The following is a 19,981-nucleotide window of genomic DNA, read 5'->3' as shown; positions in this document are numbered from 1 at the left end:
TAATAAGAGATAGTAAGTTGGAAATTTAAAGTTGTAGAATATACAAGATTCATTTATATAATTGGAGTGTCATGAGAGGAATGTCACAGTACACAATATCTTTAACTTAAGTCTGACAGAATGAAAATAAATACATCTGAGGTAGTTTTTTGAGCCAGAATTACGTGTAAATTCAATTTAAATCTTTGTGATTGGCCCCATACAGTGGCAACAAAAAGCCTAGCATATAAATACGATTTCATAAAGTTTCAGAAGAGACTGTCATACAGGAAATGTCCAGATAAGGATACAAAAGTTGCCGAAGTTGAGTCCAATTGAAAGACTTGCACCTGGCCATTGAGCCACATGAAATCAACTGTCTACTTATACTGTTGACTGCACACATACACTTCACTAAATTTTTTTAAAGTTACTTGTGACAACCATTATCATAACTGATCCTATATCAACACGAATGTCAAATTCTGCAAGTATTTTACTTTCATTGTTGGGTGGTTATAATTTCTTGCAACTGTCTTAAAATACATTAAAAAATAATCTCTCACATAAAACTGAGATTTTCTTTTAAGTTAATTTTTCTAATACTTCTGCATATACATTTGTTAGTAGGTGGAGGACCACAGCTACAGATTTTAGCTCAATTGTGATACATACTTCTGCCCAAACAGACTTGACATGTGCTAAAATTGACACCTTCAATTCTAATAATGCTGTCCTTTTGTTACGTATTGAAGTTTCTTTTTAATATTTTAGTGGTATCATCGTGGGTGTCCATAGAAATTTATCCAGGTGGTATATCTCTACAACTGCTAGTTTTTAGATAAATGAGTACTGTCTCATTGTGATAAGCCATGTAATGCTACAGCTGGCTAAAGCAGAGTTTAGCGGAATAACAGAAAATAACTTCCAGCAGTGTATCAGAATTCTGTATCAAATAAAAACTATGTGCTTCAGATTCAAGGGTGGGGGTGGTAAAGATCCCCTCTTGTCTCCCTCTTTCCCATCCTTGTAGATGTTTATGGTTGTCAGCTACAGTATTTAATTTATGCAAGCCCTACTGCTTTTCAGAAGTACTTTGTGAATGCTCCAGTAGAGTTTGCAATAATAAGAAAGAGGTACTGCCAAACAAACTCTTGAGTTGGGCCACAAGGTAAAGTTTCAGATTCAAGTCACAGTTCAGCTTAGCTTTATGGGTCGAAAAATTTCAGCAGATGAAAAGCCATTTATAAAACAATGAAGGAAACTAAACTTGTGAGAACAGAGGCTCCTTTTCCTTGATAAATGTAAAAGGCAGAAAAAGTAAACATTTTAGTTACATTTCTACATAATGTTGAAAATGGTATTACAATGTCTGTAGTCACATCAAGTAAGCCACCAAGTAAGCTGTCAGGTCACACAGAACAACAAATAAGGAAATTTAAAAACAAACTACAAAAATAAATATGCAAAACAAAAATTATTACATTGAAGCACCAAAGAAACTGGTTTAGGCATGTGTATTCAAGTACAGATGTATGTGAACAGGCAGAATATGGTGCTGTGCTCGGCAATGCCTATATAAGACTACAAGTGTCTGGCGCAGTTGTTAGATCAGTTACTGCTGCTACAATTGCAAGTTATCAAGATTTAAGTGAATTTGAACGTGGTGTTATAGGCGACATATTTACAATGGGACACGCTATCTTCAAGGTAGCAATGAAGTTGATATTTTCCCTCACAACCATTTCAGAAGTTTACTGTGAATACCAGGAATCAGATAAAACATCAAATCTCTGACATCACTGTGGCTGGAAAAAAACCTGCAAGAACAGAACCAACAACAAAAGAGAATCATTCAAAGTGACAGAAGTGCAACACTTCCATAAATGGCTGCAGATTTCATTGCTGGGCTCTCAACAAGTGTCAGCATGTGAACCATTCAAGGGAACATTGTCAATAGGAGCTTTCAGAGCCCAAGGCCCACTCATGTACCATTGATGACTTCACAAAACAAAGCTTTATGCCTCAACCGGGCCCATCAACACCAACATCAGGCTGTTGATGACCGGAAACATGTTGCCTTGTTGGATGAGTCTCATTTCAAATTGTGTTGAGCGGATGGACATGTACTCATATGGAGATAGCCTCATGGATCCAAGGACCATGCATGTCACTGTTCAAGCTGGTGGACGCTCTGTAATTGTGTGGGACACATGCAGTTGGAGTGATATGGGACCCCTGATATGTCTAGATATGACTTTGAGAGACATAAGCATCCTGTCTGATCACCTGCATCAATTCAAGTCCATTGTGCATTCTGACGGACTTGGGCAATTCCAACAGGACAGTGTGACACCCCACGCATCCATAATTGCTAGAGTGGCTCCTGGAACACTTTTCTGAGTTCACACACTTCTGCTGGCCAGCAAATGCCCCAGACATGAATATCACTGAGCATATCTGGGATGCCTTGCAAAGTGCTGTTCAGAAGAGATCTCCACCCCCTCATACTCTTACAGCCACACAGTTAGTTATCTGTGTGGACATGTGTGTGAGAATTTACGGATGCAGGATTCGGGGTGTCCAGAACTACTTCAGACATTAGTCAAGTCCATGCTGTGGCACTTCTGCTTACTCATGGGGAGGGGGGGGGCTGCATGATATTAGGCAGGTGTACCAGTTTCTTTGGCTCTTCAGTTATATGTTCTAGGAAGAATATGGGTGACTTAAAACTACTTAATGTTAATGAGTTCTCTATGGATATGCATGAAAAATGTAAGCTATTCCTGACATCGTGGAATAAAATGTAAACATTTAATACAATGTACATTTTCAAAATGTATGTGTGAGGGTGTTAGAAAGACAGGTTTTCACAATTATGTCAGTTGCTCTTTCTCGCTTTCTCAGGATGGAAGCAAGAAACAAAAATGAGAAAGGCAACCTCTCACCTCAAACAGAAACTTGTGGTATATACAGACATGTAATACCACAAACACATTGCTACCTTTCAGGCTCTTTTTCTGTCTTAACTATAAATTCTCACACAGATGTCCACACAGATACCTAACTGTGTGGCTGTGTGTAGTTATAGTAGAGAAATAGTAGTAGTTTGAAAGCTAGTAAAGTCTCAATGTTGCTATGTGTTTCTGTGTACCAAGGTCAATCAGCTAGATGAATGTAGTTGCTTTTTCTCAATTATGTTTTCTTTTGGCATAATTACAGTGTATTCTTGCAGATTTCCGTCCAAGGGAAATGTACATATGTAGGACAATACTTATAATTCTAGTGTGAAATAGAAACAATGGAGTGAGGAAAGCTAGCCACTCACAAGGGGAGCACGGAGCAGTGAATATAGTTTATGAATATAGTTTATGATATCGCAGAATTTGTAAGTTGAGTAACTATTTCCGTATTATATTTTGTCTGTCTGGCTATTGTATGGTGCAGTCACTATTAGTGTGTGATATATTTACTCAATCCTTTGAATGCACCTGTTTATATATAATTTGACATCATGAAACAAATTCATCAAAAGAGGTAATAAATGCTTACATGTTGCCATATTCATCTTTGTCTGTGAGTTTTGTTTCTGGATATGCAAAGATTATTGCCCATGCTCTGTCCTTCATTTGTTCTACCATGCGACCAGGCATCCTGATCCTGTTGATGGCTGGCTCACTGCATCCATCCATTGCATCAGGAATGTTCACACCTGGCAAAATAGGGCGTAGGACCTGAGGTGAGAGTGGAGGTGTAGGTGGCGGTGCCAGAGGCTGTGTCTGTTGCTGTGGCTGTAGCAGAATAGGTGGTGGTGGTGGTGGAGGCATTACTGTTTTTGGCTGTTGCTGCAACACCACAAGCATTCCGGGCTGTAATGTCTGGACGACTGGCGAAATGGGGGCAGGTGCAATACCTGAAAATGTAAAAATATAAAACTGCTGAAACATGACATGTATAACATCTAAATTTAAATGATGACCATTAAAATTGCAGCATTAAAGTCTTGATTAAAATTACTAGACAGTTGATGTCTGTCACTGGTGCCACGTCGGGTGCTGGGCTGCCACTCAGTAATATGTGACACACAAGCATAGTGGATCACATTACAAATGCTGTTAATATGTAAAGCAGAGTATGTTGGAATACACCGCCACGAAGTATGTTGGAAATGCAAGATGCTCTGATGACATCTGATTCTATGTAACCAATGAATGAAATGTGGCAGACAGCACACTCTGTACCCTGAATTTAAACTCGTGCCCTAAGCTAACTACAGCCTCATGACATACAATATATCCCAGAAAATGGCAGTTAACAATCTGTTGTAGAACTAAAATCATGATAATTTTGTTACCAGTGATTGAAGTTAATCTGTATGAGCAATCTCAAGACAGAAAAAATTCCGTTTCAGTACTACAAACAAACTGTAATTTCTCACTATCACTGGTTACCTGATGTTATCCTCACACTGGCTACATGAGCCAACTGATGAGCAGTCCTTGTTGACACTTGGTTGCAGATTACAGGCAACACAGGCAGATTCCAACAAAAAAGAATGACAGGGATAAAAATAAGAGCAAATAAAAAAGTCAATATGATGATGAAAATAATGAGTAGAAAACTATAAACAAAAAAATAGAGAAATAAAAAAAAGTCACTACTTTTACTAAGATTCGAATCTACAACCTTCAACATGTCAGGCTTACATGCTAATCATTTGGCTCACATGCTAATGATTGAGCTACAGCAAAACACTGGGTTAAGAAGTTTTATTTATGAGTGTAGCATTCTAGTCACAACAATGAATCGCAGCATTCAAAAATTCAGCTTCACACATCATCATGTGAAGCTTATTTAATCTAAGCCAATCTCTGTGATTATTGTAAGTGTATATGTGACACTGAATCACATTTTGTGTGGAAGTATCCAGTACTGTTTGGTTAATGCTGTGTAAGAAACATGTGTGTTTCCTTAACATTGTGTGTGTGTGTGTGTGTGTGTGTGTGTTTTTCAGGATCCAAACACTTCAAGAAATAATTCTGGACAAGGAATTGGAAGTGAACTGATCAATTGTTGTGGCAGCTCAGCAATGGCGAATAGTTTGGGCATGACGCAGAGCACTCCGACTGGGGGAAACCAGCTCCAATGCATGAAGTGTCAACTATCAAGCAATTTTAATAAGACTACAGAAAAGTCAGCAAATAACAAAATTTTACTTATAGTGCATATGGATTATAGTAGAAAAAATACATTATTTAATTTGTAGACAGTGCAAGCATATACAGAAAGTGAAATTAAATACAAAGAACTGCCACCTAACACAGTTGGGCACCAAATCAATCTGAGCTTTGATGACAGATACAGCTACATCACTTCATGCTGCTTCAACTCTGTGCCAGAGTTCATCATTGTTCATGGCTGGTGAGTTATGATGAGCCAGCCTCTAGGCAACCCCTGACTAGATATTGTCATCAGGTGGGAGATTTGGGTGGCATGCAGGTCAGGCAGCAGTCAAACACCCTCTGCATAGCAGTGGATCAGGACAGTATGAGCAACATGTGGTCTTGCACTATCTTGTTAAAATATGTCATGGATACCTCAAAATGTAATGCCTGTTGTCCACATTACTGGCTATGTAAAAAAAAGCTGATTGCATTGTGTACTATATGCAGTGGTGGATACAGAAAAACCTCAAGGAGGGGGCACTAAAGATATCTTGAGATACCTTTACTTTTACCGTAATAAAAACTGCTGCAACTTTTCTCGTACGTATGTGTTAGCTGTCTATGTGCCACACAGAAACGCGTGTGCTACATAGGAAAGTACAGCTACTCAGTAATTCAATTCAGTTGAGTCAACTGATGGATGAAACAAACAAATAGTATGTGGGTTGACTAGCGAGGGTGGTGTGGGTGCCAATTTGGGCGGCCCAGCTATGGGCACCGCATGCCCCATGCGCCCCCTGTAAGTATCCGCCACTGATCATATGACACAACATACCATCACACAAGGTGCTGGGGCTGTATGATGTGATGAATACAATCAGAAAAGATCCATCTTGGAGCCACCACAGTTGTATATGTCAACCATGGTGCTGTATGCAGGACCAGGACACAGCTAAAAAGATGGCTCAGTGCCACTCCAATGTCCAGTGATGTTGTTTGGCACACCACTGTCTGTTGCATTATCCACGAAAGCTGCAACAATGTTGGCCATGTTGACAGTCCATGCTTCACCAGATGTCACTGCACTATCCCCCTCTTGATCAAACAAGTTAATTTCCTGACTCAAGTCATTTGACGTAGTTAGATAATGCACAGAAGAGCAAACAAAAAGTCCATCGTCTCGACTGGTAGTCATCACACAGGTGTCCTGAGACCATGCATGGTGTTGAGTATGACCCTCCTGCACCCATTCATTCTGTATCATATTTACATACCATTTGTGAGATCCTGACCAACATGAGCAGCAGTATCATGAAATGACAAACCACGGTCTTAGTAAGCCACACTCTTGCTACTGTCAAATAAAAACACGTGCTGATGGATGTTTTTAAAATGCTATTATTACTACCTATTTTGTGAGGTTTCTGATAACTTGAATATGCAAGTATGCAGTACACACAGGCCAATTTGACATTTGTAGCATTCTGTCTTCATGGTATAACAATTTTAATGCCCAGCTGTGTATGTATTTGTTATCAGTGCGATTCTTTGTACAAACAAACATATCAGTACGTGGTGTTAGGTGATATCCTGATAGGAAATTTAGAATTATTTATGTTAGAAGAGTATCAGTGCTTAACATTTCCACTTTCTGTTATTATTGCCATGTTCAAGAAGACAGACAGGTTATTATACAGCAGCTGTCTCTTCATACTATCATCTTTGGTACAGTAAAATGTATTCCAATTGTCAACATACCTATCTGTGTATGGAGATTTGTGGGTTGTGCAATTACTTGAGCACTCGTTGTCACCACTTTCTCTGTGTCAGTCCTCATCACACCTGACATCACAGATGAAGGGGAGCCAACTGAGAAATCACTGGAATAGTCACTGCAGTCACTGCAGCCACTATCAGGAGAGGGTGGTAGTTGTTGTCCATCCATTGCCCCCTAAACAAAACAACAACAAATAGCCTTTAGGCATACATCATTCAGTCCGCCTGCAACTTCATATAGAATTATTAACAAAGAAATTGAACAATGAATATGCAGGCAAATGTTAAAATCTTTTATCTCTAATAATAAGAACAGCTCTTTTCTCATTAGTAGTAGTTAAAAGTAACATGAAATGTGACTTTCATGCTTGTGGATGTAATTCAGCCTATCATTCAATAGACCATTTATATATATTTACCCTTATTCTAATCCTGCCAGTACAGTGTCAATATTTCCTTTGTACCTACATACCAATGTGATTCTAGTTTATCATATGTTATTTTGGCATCCCCACTTCTCACATTACTTTCTTCTGCAAGGAAGTATTTATCATTAGGATGCTAAAGTGGGATAACTTCTCCTTAACACAGCCTTTTTTCCAAATTACTGTTGTCAACAATGCACAATTCATGAACGTTTGTATTACGTGCAACTACACTAAATTTTAGTGGTGGTAGTTACAGAAATAAACACCCATAGCAATTTACTACATACTTATTTTAATATATCATTACCAGAAGCGTATGGCTTCAGATGAAATGAATGGGGAGCAGTAGTTGATAAGGGAATGAGATAGGGTTTTAGCCTATCCATGTCCATGTGACATTGAGCAATCAGTAAAGAAATCCAAGAGAAGTGTGGAAAGAGAATTAAAATCCACAATGAAGTAATACAAACTTTGATTATGTCAATGATATAATTCTGCCATGGATGACAAAGGATTTGGACAGTCAGTTAAATGTATGGAATAGTGTCTTTAAAAGAAGTTAAAAGATGAAAATCAACAAAAAAAAGTGAAAAAAAATAGTAATGGAAAGTAGTCAAATTAAATCAGCTGGTGCTCAGAGGATGAGGTCAGGAAATGAGGCACTAAAATTTGTGCTATTTGGGCAACAACATAAATGATGATGGCAAAAGTAGAAAGGATTTTAAATGTAAACAGGCAACAGCAACATAAGATTTTTTAAAAAAGAGAAATTTTTGTTAACACTTAATATAAAGTTAAGCGTTATGAAGTATTCTTCTGAAGGTTTTTATTTGGAGTGTATCTTGTATGGAAGTGAAATGTGTGCTATAACATGTTCATAAAAGAATTTAAGCTTTTGAAATGTCATGCTATGAAAGAATTATAAAAACTAAATGCTTAAACTGAATTACTAATAATGTAGTACTGAACTGAATTAGGGAGAAGAGAAATTTTACCACAACTTAACTAAAGTAAAAGATTCATTGATAGTGGAAGAGGGAGAGCAAACAATACAGAGGGAGACCAAGCCTTGTTCAATACAGTAAATAGTTTCAAATGTAGGTAATTCAGCAAAGATGAAGAGGCTTGCACAGGTCAGACTAGTGTTGAGACTGCATCAAACAGACTTTGGACTCAAGACCAGTAACACAGTCTGTAAACTATGTTCCTCTACTTTTTTTTTTAAGAAATTTGTATAGGTCTTGCTGGTCAGTTAATCATATAACTTCCAAAACCCAGTTACAGAAACATTAACTGTAGGACATATGTTACAAATACAAAGGGAAATGAGAAAGAGGTCACCTTCTAAGTTTAATTTTTATTCAAATATACATCTATGTTAGTGATGCATATCAGGTTGCATTTTACCATACACAGAAATTATTGAAAGAAAGCCAACCCAAACAGAGTAGTGAAACACAGAAATAGAAATTTTTGAAATGTCTTTTACTCCTTACAATGGCTTCTACTCCTTACATTTGTAACACAATCAAATTGTATTTCTCAAAATTTTACAAATCAACCTTGCTCAATGACTTGGTAAAATATCTGCTACATTGTTTTCCAAATTTACTTTACAAATATCTATAATTCCATTCATGTAACATTCATTCATGAAATGGTGGAGTGTTTCAATGTACTTTGTATTTTTAGTAAAGTTACCATATCTAACAATACTGATTGCCCCTGAGTTCTCTTCATATACTTTCATGGGCTCATCAGATTTTGCATCAAAGCTATTCAAAATATCTAGAATTAATTTAACCTCAATTACTACTTCTGACAATGCTACAAACTCAGCAAAAGTAGAGGATTTCATAATGCTTTCTTGTTTCTTAAATTTCTAAATTATGTAATTACGCAAAATGACACGGACTTACAAACTACACTATCACTTGCCCAATCTGCATCTACAAAACAATCCAAGAAATCAATGTTTTCAGTTCTTTCATAGATTAACTTCAAGGAAATTATACTTAAAGTATCACTATAACATTACTGAAACGTACTTCCATAGTTTACACTGTAATTTACATATGGCCATGTTCCTGAGCTAATGCACATGAGAGCATCTATCAAGTTTCTGGACATATCATCATGACTTGCACCTTGAGCTGGTTCTAGTTTCAAATTAACTTCTGTTGGTGTACTGCACAACTTTGAATATTCAATCTGATATTTCTTAACTAGACATTCAATAAGCTTTCCTTACTAACAGTCATTATGCACTTTGCATAATTATAATCAATATTTATCCCCAGACATTTCTTTACTTCACTGAAGTCTTTCATTTGAGATCACTTGGATAACAACTTTTTGGTTTCTTGTAATTTCTCTTTACTTGTACAACAAAATAGCATACCATCAACAAACACAATTATACAGAACACATAATTTGGACTTATAAATACATGTATGTAGTAATCAAATTTACTTCTTTAAAAACTCGGAATTTTTAAAAAGTAAATATTAGGAGTAAAGGAAACCACTCACCAAATACCAGAAGTGTTATGGTGTTGACAGACACACGCACAGGAGAAAGGAAGTGTATACACACACACACACACACACACACACACACACAAGGGTCAAGAAGAGGGGTTTGGGGTGACTAGCTAGTGGCTCAGAGAGAGGCAGTCGAATTGCTGGTTAGGAGTATGGAAGGGAGGGTGACACTTACATGGGCTAGGCATATGATGAATAGATGCTGAAGTCCGAATTGATGTGGAAACATGAATTTAATACATGCTGTGCCCCTGCCCCACCAGGTGTGGTAGATCAGTGATTAGCAGGTGGCCGATGTCATGCCTAGCATGTTCTGACTCTCAGTGCTGTCTAGTCTATATTTTGTCTATGTTTTGTTTACTGTGTGGGTCGGATTTGCTCTGGACACTCTGCAGTGGACACTGGTTGTGATTTACCTCTAGGTTTATCTCTCTACCATTCTGTGGTAAAACTTGTGCAGATAAGTACAAGTGTCTTCAATTTATCTACAAAATATTTTCAATGACTCAGCACCTCTACTATACGGTAAGTAGCAACTATCCTATTCATAATACTGCTACATTCCGTATTGGATTTTCCATTGTTTTATATTCAGGATAATCACACACAAATTATATTTTTACAGACATGTCTCAAAACAAGTGTAGATGTAAGAAGAAATTATTTCCTGTTGAAGGTAAATTTGTAATAAGTATAAATTAAAATGACTAGCCTTAATATTTTTTGTCTTTTATTATCTTTGTTCACCGCATACTTCACATAAATATCTAATGTTCAGTATCATAATTTTATTATAGAATTTGCACCACATTTTCAATAAATTATTTTTTTCTTGGTGAAATCTCCTGAGATTATCTGACAATGTGTTCAGCATTCTTGCTCTCCAACAGGGGCAGAGGAAGAAAAAACAGTTGGGTGGAGGCTGTGGGGACAGTGGGTTAATGGAGATTGGGACGAGGAGGGTTGTGGGAGTGAAGGATGTGTTGCAAGGATAGCTCCAATGTGCATAGTTCAGAAAGGATGGTGGTGGAGGAAGGATCCAGATGTTGTATTTCGCCAGTTTGGCAGCGGCCATTCATTCTGGTGGACCTGGTTGGTTGTGATTCAGACATAAAAAGCTGTACTGTGATTGCGACAGATCTGATATATGACTTGGCTGTTTTCATAAGTGGTCCTGCCTCTGATGGGGTAGGATAAACCTTGAACAGGAGTAAGAAGTGATGGGTGGGTGGACTGGGAATGCCTTGTACCTACACCTTCCACAAGAGGCAAGAAGCAAGAAGTTGAGAATGGGAGTGGCATAGGGATGGGCTAGGATGTTGTGTAGGTTGAGTAGGTAAGAGGGATGGGAAACATCTTTGGTAGGACGTGCCTAATATCTGGGCATGACGATAAAATAATCAAAGCCCTGGCAAAGGATATAGTTCAACCGTTCCAGCCCAGGCTGATATGGGTGATGAGGTGGGTGCTCCCATGTAGCTGATCCTTGTAGGTGATTGGAGGATTAGAGATGTGTGAAGATATGGCACAGGAAATGTGTTTGCAGACAAGGTTTTGGGGGTAAAGTGTGTCTGTGACGTCCCTCGTGAGACCTTCAGCACAGTGAGCATGGGAGTCCTCCTTGCAGACAATTACTCCCATGTTGTGATGAATCCGAGTAAGAACCTGACATAAGGATTCTGCCAACTGTCTGATTCCCCCATCTATAAGGTTTGCCATTGTGATCCCATACCTGAAGCCCAACGTAACCTCTAAATCCCTACTGAAATCCTTAGGCACATCCCATAACCTTTCCCCTGAGTCCACCTCCATCCTCACCCAATAACACCCCACACACACACCTTCTCCATGCTCCACAAACCCAACAATCCTGGAACTTGTTATTGCACTACTATGCACTCCTACTGAAAAAATATCTGCTCTGGTTGACCAACACCTCCAACCAACTGCCCAAAACCTTGCCTTTCAAATCAAAGATACTAATCACTTACTTCACCAACTCTCCACCACCCCTGCTCATTTTCCTCCTGGATTCTTGGTCATCACTATTGATGCACCTACCTACACACCAACATCCCTCATGCCCATGGCCTTGCCACTATCGAACACTACCTTTCCCACCGTCCTACAGATTTCAAACCCACTATCTCATTCTGCATACACTACATCCTCACAAATAAGTACATGTCCTTTAGCTATGTGGCACCCTCCTAATCTGACTTCTTTGTGGCCCATCTAGAGGAAGCCTCCGTAGCCTCTCAAAACCCCAAACCCCTTGCCTGATTTTGGTTCACTGACAATATCTTCATAGCCACTCCACCCTATCATCATTCCTTCACAACCTCAACACCTTCTCTCCCATCTACTTCACATGATCCTCCTCCACCAAATGCACCACCTTTATGAACGTTGACCTACACCTCTCTGATGGCTCCAGTCACATCTATGTCCACATTTGAGCCATAAACAACCAACAGTAGCAGTCTTTTGACAGCTGTCACCCCTTCCATACAAAAAAACCATGCCTATACAGTCTGGCCACCCATAGATGGTGTACCTTCAGTCAAGAGAACTCTCTTGACCAGTACACTAAAGGTCTTCTGAAGGCCTTCACAGACAGGCTGTACCCCCTCCCTCTCCCAAACCTAGTCTGTAAACACCTCACATACCTGTAATTCTTGCCCCCAACCAGAAGAAGCAGCTACAAAGAAGAGATCCCTCATCACCTAAAATCATCCTGGACTGGAACAACTGTACCATACTCTTCACAAGGGCTTTGTTTATCTACCATCAGGCTCAGGAATGAGGGATGACCTACTCAAGATCCTTATCACCCTTCTTGAGATGCTATTCCACTGCACACCCAACCTACACAATGTCCTGGACCATCCCTATGCCACTCCCACCCCCAACCCATTGCCACAGTGTCATATCCCTTTGGAAGACCCAGATGCTCTATTCACCCCTTGTCAATTGTTACTCATGTTCCCAGGCTTATTGTGTCCCAACAGAGGCATGGTCAACTGTGAATGCAGCTATGTCATATACCAACTCTGCTGCAATCACTGCACAACTTTTTATGTTGGTATGACAACCAACCAGCTGTCAACCAGAAGAAATGGCCATCACCAAATTTTGGCCACAAAAAAAGTTGACCACCCAGTGGCACAACGTGCAGCTGAGCAAAACATCAGTTTTAATGGCTACTTCATGACCCAGGTCATCTGAATCCTACCCTTCACCACCAGCCCTTCTGAACTACACTGACAGGAGTTACCTTAGCAATATATCCTTTGTTCCAATAAGCCTCCTGGTCTCAATCTCCATTTAGTCTACTGACCCTAAATTCTCAACCAACAGTTATCCCTTCTTCTACGTTATCATCCCCTCCAAATACAAGTCTCCATGTTACCTTCCATCGTGTGCCACTACCCATCACCTCCAGCACCCATGCACAACATATTTAGCCCTTGCACCTGCCACCCATCCCTCCCACATTCATAGGCAGCAAACCAGCTACCTCCCTCCAAGCCACCAGCTACCCAATTCCAATCCCTCTTCCTGCCTCCCCCTATTCTCATCCTTTATCCACCCCAACCACCACAAACCCCATCCAACTACCAAACTGCAATAACAGCATTGTGTGTACAGCTGGCACTGTGTAGGAAATGGATGTGTGTGTCCCTCTCCCCCCCCCCCTCCCCATGCATGTGTGGTACATGCCTGTGCATGTGCACATGTGTGTGTGTGTGTGTGTGTGTGTGTGTGTGTGTGTGTGTGGATTGATACCAAAAGCTAGTATGCATTCTTTCTATTTTGCATGTCTCTACTGACAACTGAATGCTTCTGCTATTCAGTAAGTGGCATTCTTCAGTCCCAAAATTTACATTTTTCCAGAACTTTCCTAGTGTATTTATGCTCTGACAACTCACTGAAACATGTACCACATGTGGGGACCTTTTCCTCAAGCTATACAAAACGTTATACAGCTTAAAAACTGAGCCAGCTTCATCCATGTATCCTGGAAGTTTCTTTAGATAAATTTCTGAGGAAACTTTACCATTTTGAAATGCAGTCTGTATATCTGTTTATTCTACAATTAAGCTCTTTTGACAACACTATGACAGCAAAAGTTTCAGTTTTTGCATGTGTTGTACAAATATCATCCACAACTTCTTTTTGTTAAAATCTGCTTACGACTAATCTTTGCTTTACAAGTGTTATTTGACTTTCTTGTAAAAACCCACTTCACATCAAGAACACTTACATTATTTGATTAATTATTAGTTTCCAAGTTTTATTCTTATTTAAACACTTAATTTCCTTATCCACAACTTGTTTCCTAACTTTTGGTTCATTACTATTTATCACTTCCTCAAAATTTTGTGAACTACAAGCACTACACAAATTCACATAAATAAAGTTACTCATTACATAATCATTAAATCTATCAGGCACTTTACATTCTCTAGATGACTTTCTCAACTCATGTTGTTGACTTCTGGTGATTGCTTGAACCCTCTATGATACTCTTTTCTTCGATTTGCTCATTTATAGGTTTACATTCTTTGCTTTTATACTCAGAATCACTAAAATGTCCACACTTTTAGATCTATATACCTGACATCCTCTTCCACAACATCAACCTGTCTGGCAATGATGATTTTTTTTATATATTTGCAGACTAAATCGATGAATGAAAATTTGAACCTAGGCCAGCATTCAGATCCTGTACAAATTTTCATTCACTGCTTCAGTCTGTATACATACATACATACATACATCACAGATGCTTGAAATTTGAAAAGGTCTCTGGAACCATGTTGTTCCATTTGAAAATACAGTTAATTAGTACTTTGTATATAACTCCACAGGTGCATAAAAAATTCCTAAGTCTGCTTTACAGTCCCGCTTACAGAAAGGAAAGACATCTGAATTTAAATATTCTTTCCCATTGTTATATATCAATTTCTTAATAGTTTTACCAGTTAGATATTAAATTCTGTTATCGTACTCATAAAACAATCAAACTTGATTTTTAGATTTGTCAGTGTACACTCCATCTTTGTTGGAATAATAATGAATAAAAGTGAGAAAATATATGCCTCCAGTGTTTTATTTCTGATAGTATGCATTGGCACTACACACCAATACCTCTGACGAAAAAAAATCTGAGCCACAGATTTTGAGATCTGACACAATAGAATTTTATTTTTTACCGGTATAAATGTTGTATTCACACTTTTAAAATGTGAAAGTGAGTATTGAAATAATGCTTTAAGAAATCTTAAACATCCCACAGATGATCAAAGTACAGGAACTTCTTTTTTCTGAAAAAGGGCTGTGTATGCCCATGCAAACCATGAGCTGAGAGCCCACTTCAAATCAGTATGAATAATGTCTAATGTTTCTTTTGTTTTGTTTCTATTATTTTCAAAAGTAAATCATGCACTATATTTTCAATATAAACTTTACAGCTGATTCTAAATTTGTTGGCAGTCCATCTTCTAACTGCTGTTCACACAATGCATTCAAATCGTTAAAATTTGCATGTCCCAGAGTAGGTTGTCATTTCATCTCCATGACTCTTACTACTGACAGCATTTACATTAATCTCTTTCTCATCAAATGTACTTGTCATTTTAGAAGCCTTTTTTCTTTTAAAGTAATCATATGTAAGTTATTGTCTTTAGAAAAAAACATTTGAGATATTACCATGGATAAAATGGTATGTTTTCCTGTTATTTTAGTGCAAATGATCAAATGCTTATTCACAATTTGACATAAAATACATCTTTCATTTCAAATGGAATCGTGTCATCACAAATTGGAAAATAAAACAATGGAAATTCCAGGATGGAACAATGACAGTATTGTGAAAAGGACTGATTGCAATCACCATATACCGAGGATGTTAAATCGCATATACACACAACAAAAAAACTGTCAAACAAGTAATCTTTTCAGCCAAATGGCCTTCTTCAGAATTAGACAAAACACACATATACACACATTCATGCAAATGAAACTTACACACACATGACCACTGTCTCCGGCTGACAAGGCCAGACTTGGTTGAAAGTTTACTTGTTTGATGGTCTTTTTGTTATGCTTGTCTGATCAACTGATCTGGCCTTGCAACATCAACCAAAATGGCCTTGCTGTGCTGGTACTGTAAATGGCTGAAAGCAAAGGGAAACCAGCCATAATTGTTCCCGAGGCCATGCAGCTCTGCTGTATAGTTAAATGATGATAGCATGCTCTTGGGTACAATATTCCAGAGGTAAGATAGTCCCCCATGTGGATCTCCATGCAGAGACTAGTCAGCAAAATGTTGTTATGATGAGAAACAAAACTGGTGTTCTATGGATTGGAGCATGGAATGCCTGATCCCTTAATCAAGAAGGAAGGTTAGAAAATATAAAAAGAGAAATGTATAGGTTAAGGTTACATACACTGGGAGCCTTCCTTGATGTTGACCTCCATCTTAAAGATGGCTGCATCAGCCGTATCGAACATACTAACTACCAGCAATATCTTTACTTCGATGGCTGCTACCCGTTCCATACGAGGAAGTCCCTTCCATACAGCCTAGCCACCTGTGGTCATCGCATCTGAAGTGATGAGCAGTCCCTCTCAAAATATGCCTAGGGTCTCACTGAAACCTTCACTGACTGTAATTATTCTCCCAACCTTGCACAAAAACAAATCTCCCATGCCTTATCCTTCCAGTTTCCCACCACCTCCCAAAGTCCCACCATCTGGCCACAGAGGAGTATTCCCCTCGTAACTCAGTACTGGTACCGCTCATCATGCCCTAAATCAGAAATGTCCTGCCCACTATCCTCCCCATCCCTCCCACAGTGATATGCTGCCGTCCACCGAACCTACACAATATACACGCACGTCCATCCCTACACTACCCCTGCTCCCAAATCATTACCTCATGGCTCATACCCCTGTAATAGACCTAGATGCATGACCTGTCCCATACATCCTCTCACCACCACCTACTCCAGTCTAGTCACTAACATCACATATCCCATCAAAGGCAGGGCTACCTGTGAAACCAGTCATGTAACCTACAAATTAAGCTGCAACCACTGTGCTGCATTCTATGTAGGGATAAGAGCCAGCAAGCTGTCTGTCCACATGAATCGCCACTGACAAACTGTGGCCAAGAAACAAGTGGACCACCCTGTTACTGAACATGCTGCCAAACATGATATCCTTCATTTCAATGACTGCTTCACAGCCTGTGCCATATAGATCCTTCCCACCAGCACCAGATTTTCTGAATTGGGCAGGTCGTAAATTTCCCTGCAATACCTCCTACATTCCTTTAACCCTCCTGGCCTCAGCCTCAATTAGTCACTGTTATCAACCCATTTCCTGTTCCCATTCCAGCACTACACAGCCGTCATCCCACTATCACATCCAGTCTCTCTATTTCTCTCCTTTTCCACTGCTTCCCCCCTCTGCCTCTACCTCTCCACTGCCTTCTGCCTAACCTGCAGCACTTCACTGTCCACCACCCCCACCATACTATCCCCCCCTCCCCACCCCAGCCTCCTCCTTACCCCAACCCAGTTGCCACTCCCATCATGTTCTTGTGCTGCTGCTCGCAGTGTGATTTCAGTTGCCTGAGACTGCAGTTGTGTGTGCAAGTTGCATTTGTGTGTGTGTGTGTGTGTGTGTGTGTGTGTGTGTGTGTGTGGTCTATTGTTGATGAAGGCCTTACAGGCTGAAAGCTTTAACTGTGGAGTCTTTTTGTTGTGCCTATCTGCAACTCAGCATCTCCACTACATGGTGAGTGGCAATTACTTTCACAATATTGTTACATTCCATCCTGGATTTTCCGTTATTTGCCTGTCTATGTGGAAGAGACCTGAAGACACAGGAAGGTTTCAGACTGATTATATAATGGTAAAGACAGAGATTTCAGAACCAGATTCCAGGGGCAGATGGGGACTCTGAACACAATTTATTAGTTACGAATCATAGATTAAAACTGAAGAAACTACAAAAAGATAAGAATTTAAGGAGTTTGGACCTGGAAAAACTGAAAGAACCAGAAGCTGTAAAGCATTTCAGAGAGAGCATTAGGGAACAATTGACAAGAACAGGGGAAAAGAATACAGTAGAAAAAGAATGGATAGCTTTGAGAAATGGAATAGTGAAGACAGCAGAGGATCAAGTAGGTAAAAAGACAAGGGCTAGTTGAAATCCTTGGGTAATACAAGAGATACTGGATTTAACTGAAGAAATGAGAAAGTATAAAAATGCTCTAAATAAAACAGGTGAAAGGGAACATAAATGTTTAAAAAATGAGAGTGACATGAAGTGTTAAACGACTAAGCAGAAAAAGCTTGAGGATGAATGTAAGGATTTAGAAGCATATATCACTTGGGGAAAGATAGATGCCGCTTACAGGAAAATTTAAGAGACCTTAAGGGAGAAGAGAATCACCTGTATGAATACCAAGAGCTCAGATGGAAAACCAGTCCTAAGTAAAGAAGGGAAAACTGAAAGGTCGAAAGAATATACAGAGGGTTTATACAAGGGAGATGTACTAGGGAGCAATATTGTGGAAATGGAAGAGAACATAGATGTTGATGAGATACAAGGTATGATACTGTGTGAAGGCATTGACAGAGCACTGAAAGACCTAAGTCGAAACAAGGCCCCGGGAGTAGACAACATTTCGTCAGAACTACTTAGAGCCTTGGGAGAGCCAGCCATGACAAAACTTACATCTCATGAGCAAGACGTACGAGACAGGCAAAATGCCCTCCGACTTCAAGAAGAATGTAATAATTCCAACTCCAAAGAAAGTGGGTGCTGACAGTTGTTTAAATTACCAAATTATCAGCTTAATAAATCATAGTTGAAAACACTAACACCAGTTTAATTAAGTCATTACTGTACCATCAGTTTAATAAGACACAGTTGCAAAATAATAATACAAATTTCTTACAGAAGGATAGAAAAATTGGTAGAAGACAACCTTGGGGAAGATAACTTTGGATTCTGGAGAAATGGTGAACTTTGAAACTCAGTAAATCAATTCTCATCAAGACATTATTTTAGATTTGAAGCAGCAGCATGAACACACAAGGCAATACTGAGCCTACAACTTCTTATAGAAGATAGGGTAAGGAAACGCAAACCTACATTTACGGCATTTCTTGGCTTAGAGAAATATTTTGACAATGTTGATTGGAATATTCTCTTTCAAATTCTAAATGTAGCAGGGTAAAACACAAGGAGTGAAAGGCTATTTACAATTTGTACAGAAACCAGATGGCAACTGTTAGAGTCAAGGGGCATGAAAGGGAAGCAGTGGTTGAGAAGAGAGTGAGACAGGGTTTTATCATTCTTGCAAACAAAGCTGATAAATTGACACTCGGCATAGTGGCTGATGGCAGCGACCTAAATGGGAAATGCCTTTATGGTCACTCCCATCAGCCACCACACCAAGACTCAACTTTGGTTGTGCGTGTAATAGCCTATCCTTTATGTTATTCAGTCTGTATATTGAGCAAGCAGAAAAGGAAACAAAAGAAAAATTTGGAGCAGGAATTAAAGTCCAGGGAGAATAAATAAAACATTTGAGGTTTGCCAATGACATTGTAATTCTGTAAGAGACAGAAAAGTATTTGGATGAGCAGTTGAATGGAATGGACAGTGTCTTGAAAGGAGGATATAAGATGATCAACAAAAGCAAAATGAGGATAATAGAATGTAGTCAAATCAAATCAGGTGGTACTGACGAAATTATCTTAGGGAATGAGAAACTTAAAGTAGAAGATGAGTTTTGCTATTTGGGCAGTAAAGTAACTGATGATGGTCGAAGTAGAGAAGATATAAAATGTAGACTGGCAATGGGAAGGAAAGCGTTTCTGAAGAAGAGAAATTTGTTAACATTGAGTATAGATTTAAGTGTCAGGAAGTATTTTCTGTAAGTGTTTGTATGGAGTGTAGCTGTGTATGGAAGTGAAACATGGATGATAAGCAGGTTAGACACAAAGAGACTAGAAGATTTTGAAATGTGGTGTTACAAAAGAATGCTGAAGATTAGATGGGTAG

General features: G+C 39.0%; 1 protein-coding gene across 7 annotated transcripts in view; it reads right to left on the bottom strand.

Moving 5' to 3' along the window:
- LOC126284912 (NF-kappa-B inhibitor zeta-like) overlaps nt 1-19,981 on the bottom strand; it is a 269,508-nt gene that overhangs the window by 38,919 nt on the left and 210,608 nt on the right. For all 7 annotated transcript variants that reach the window (XM_049984175.1, XM_049984177.1, XM_049984180.1 and 4 more), the window contains 2 exons: nt 6,903-7,095; nt 3,532-3,892 (listed from right to left, as the gene is read on the bottom strand). In XM_049984175.1, the coding sequence (XP_049840132.1) occupies nt 3,532-3,892; nt 6,903-7,095 (554 nt within the window). The remainder of the gene's footprint in view (nt 1-3,531; nt 3,893-6,902; nt 7,096-19,981) is intronic.

The sequence above is a fragment of the Schistocerca gregaria genome, chromosome 8 (genome assembly GCF_023897955.1).
Source record: "Schistocerca gregaria isolate iqSchGreg1 chromosome 8, iqSchGreg1.2, whole genome shotgun sequence".
NCBI lineage: Eukaryota > Metazoa > Arthropoda > Insecta > Orthoptera > Acrididae > Schistocerca > Schistocerca gregaria.
The sequence above is the reverse complement of the archived record's forward strand: the minus strand, read 5'-3'. Positions and strand labels throughout refer to the sequence as shown.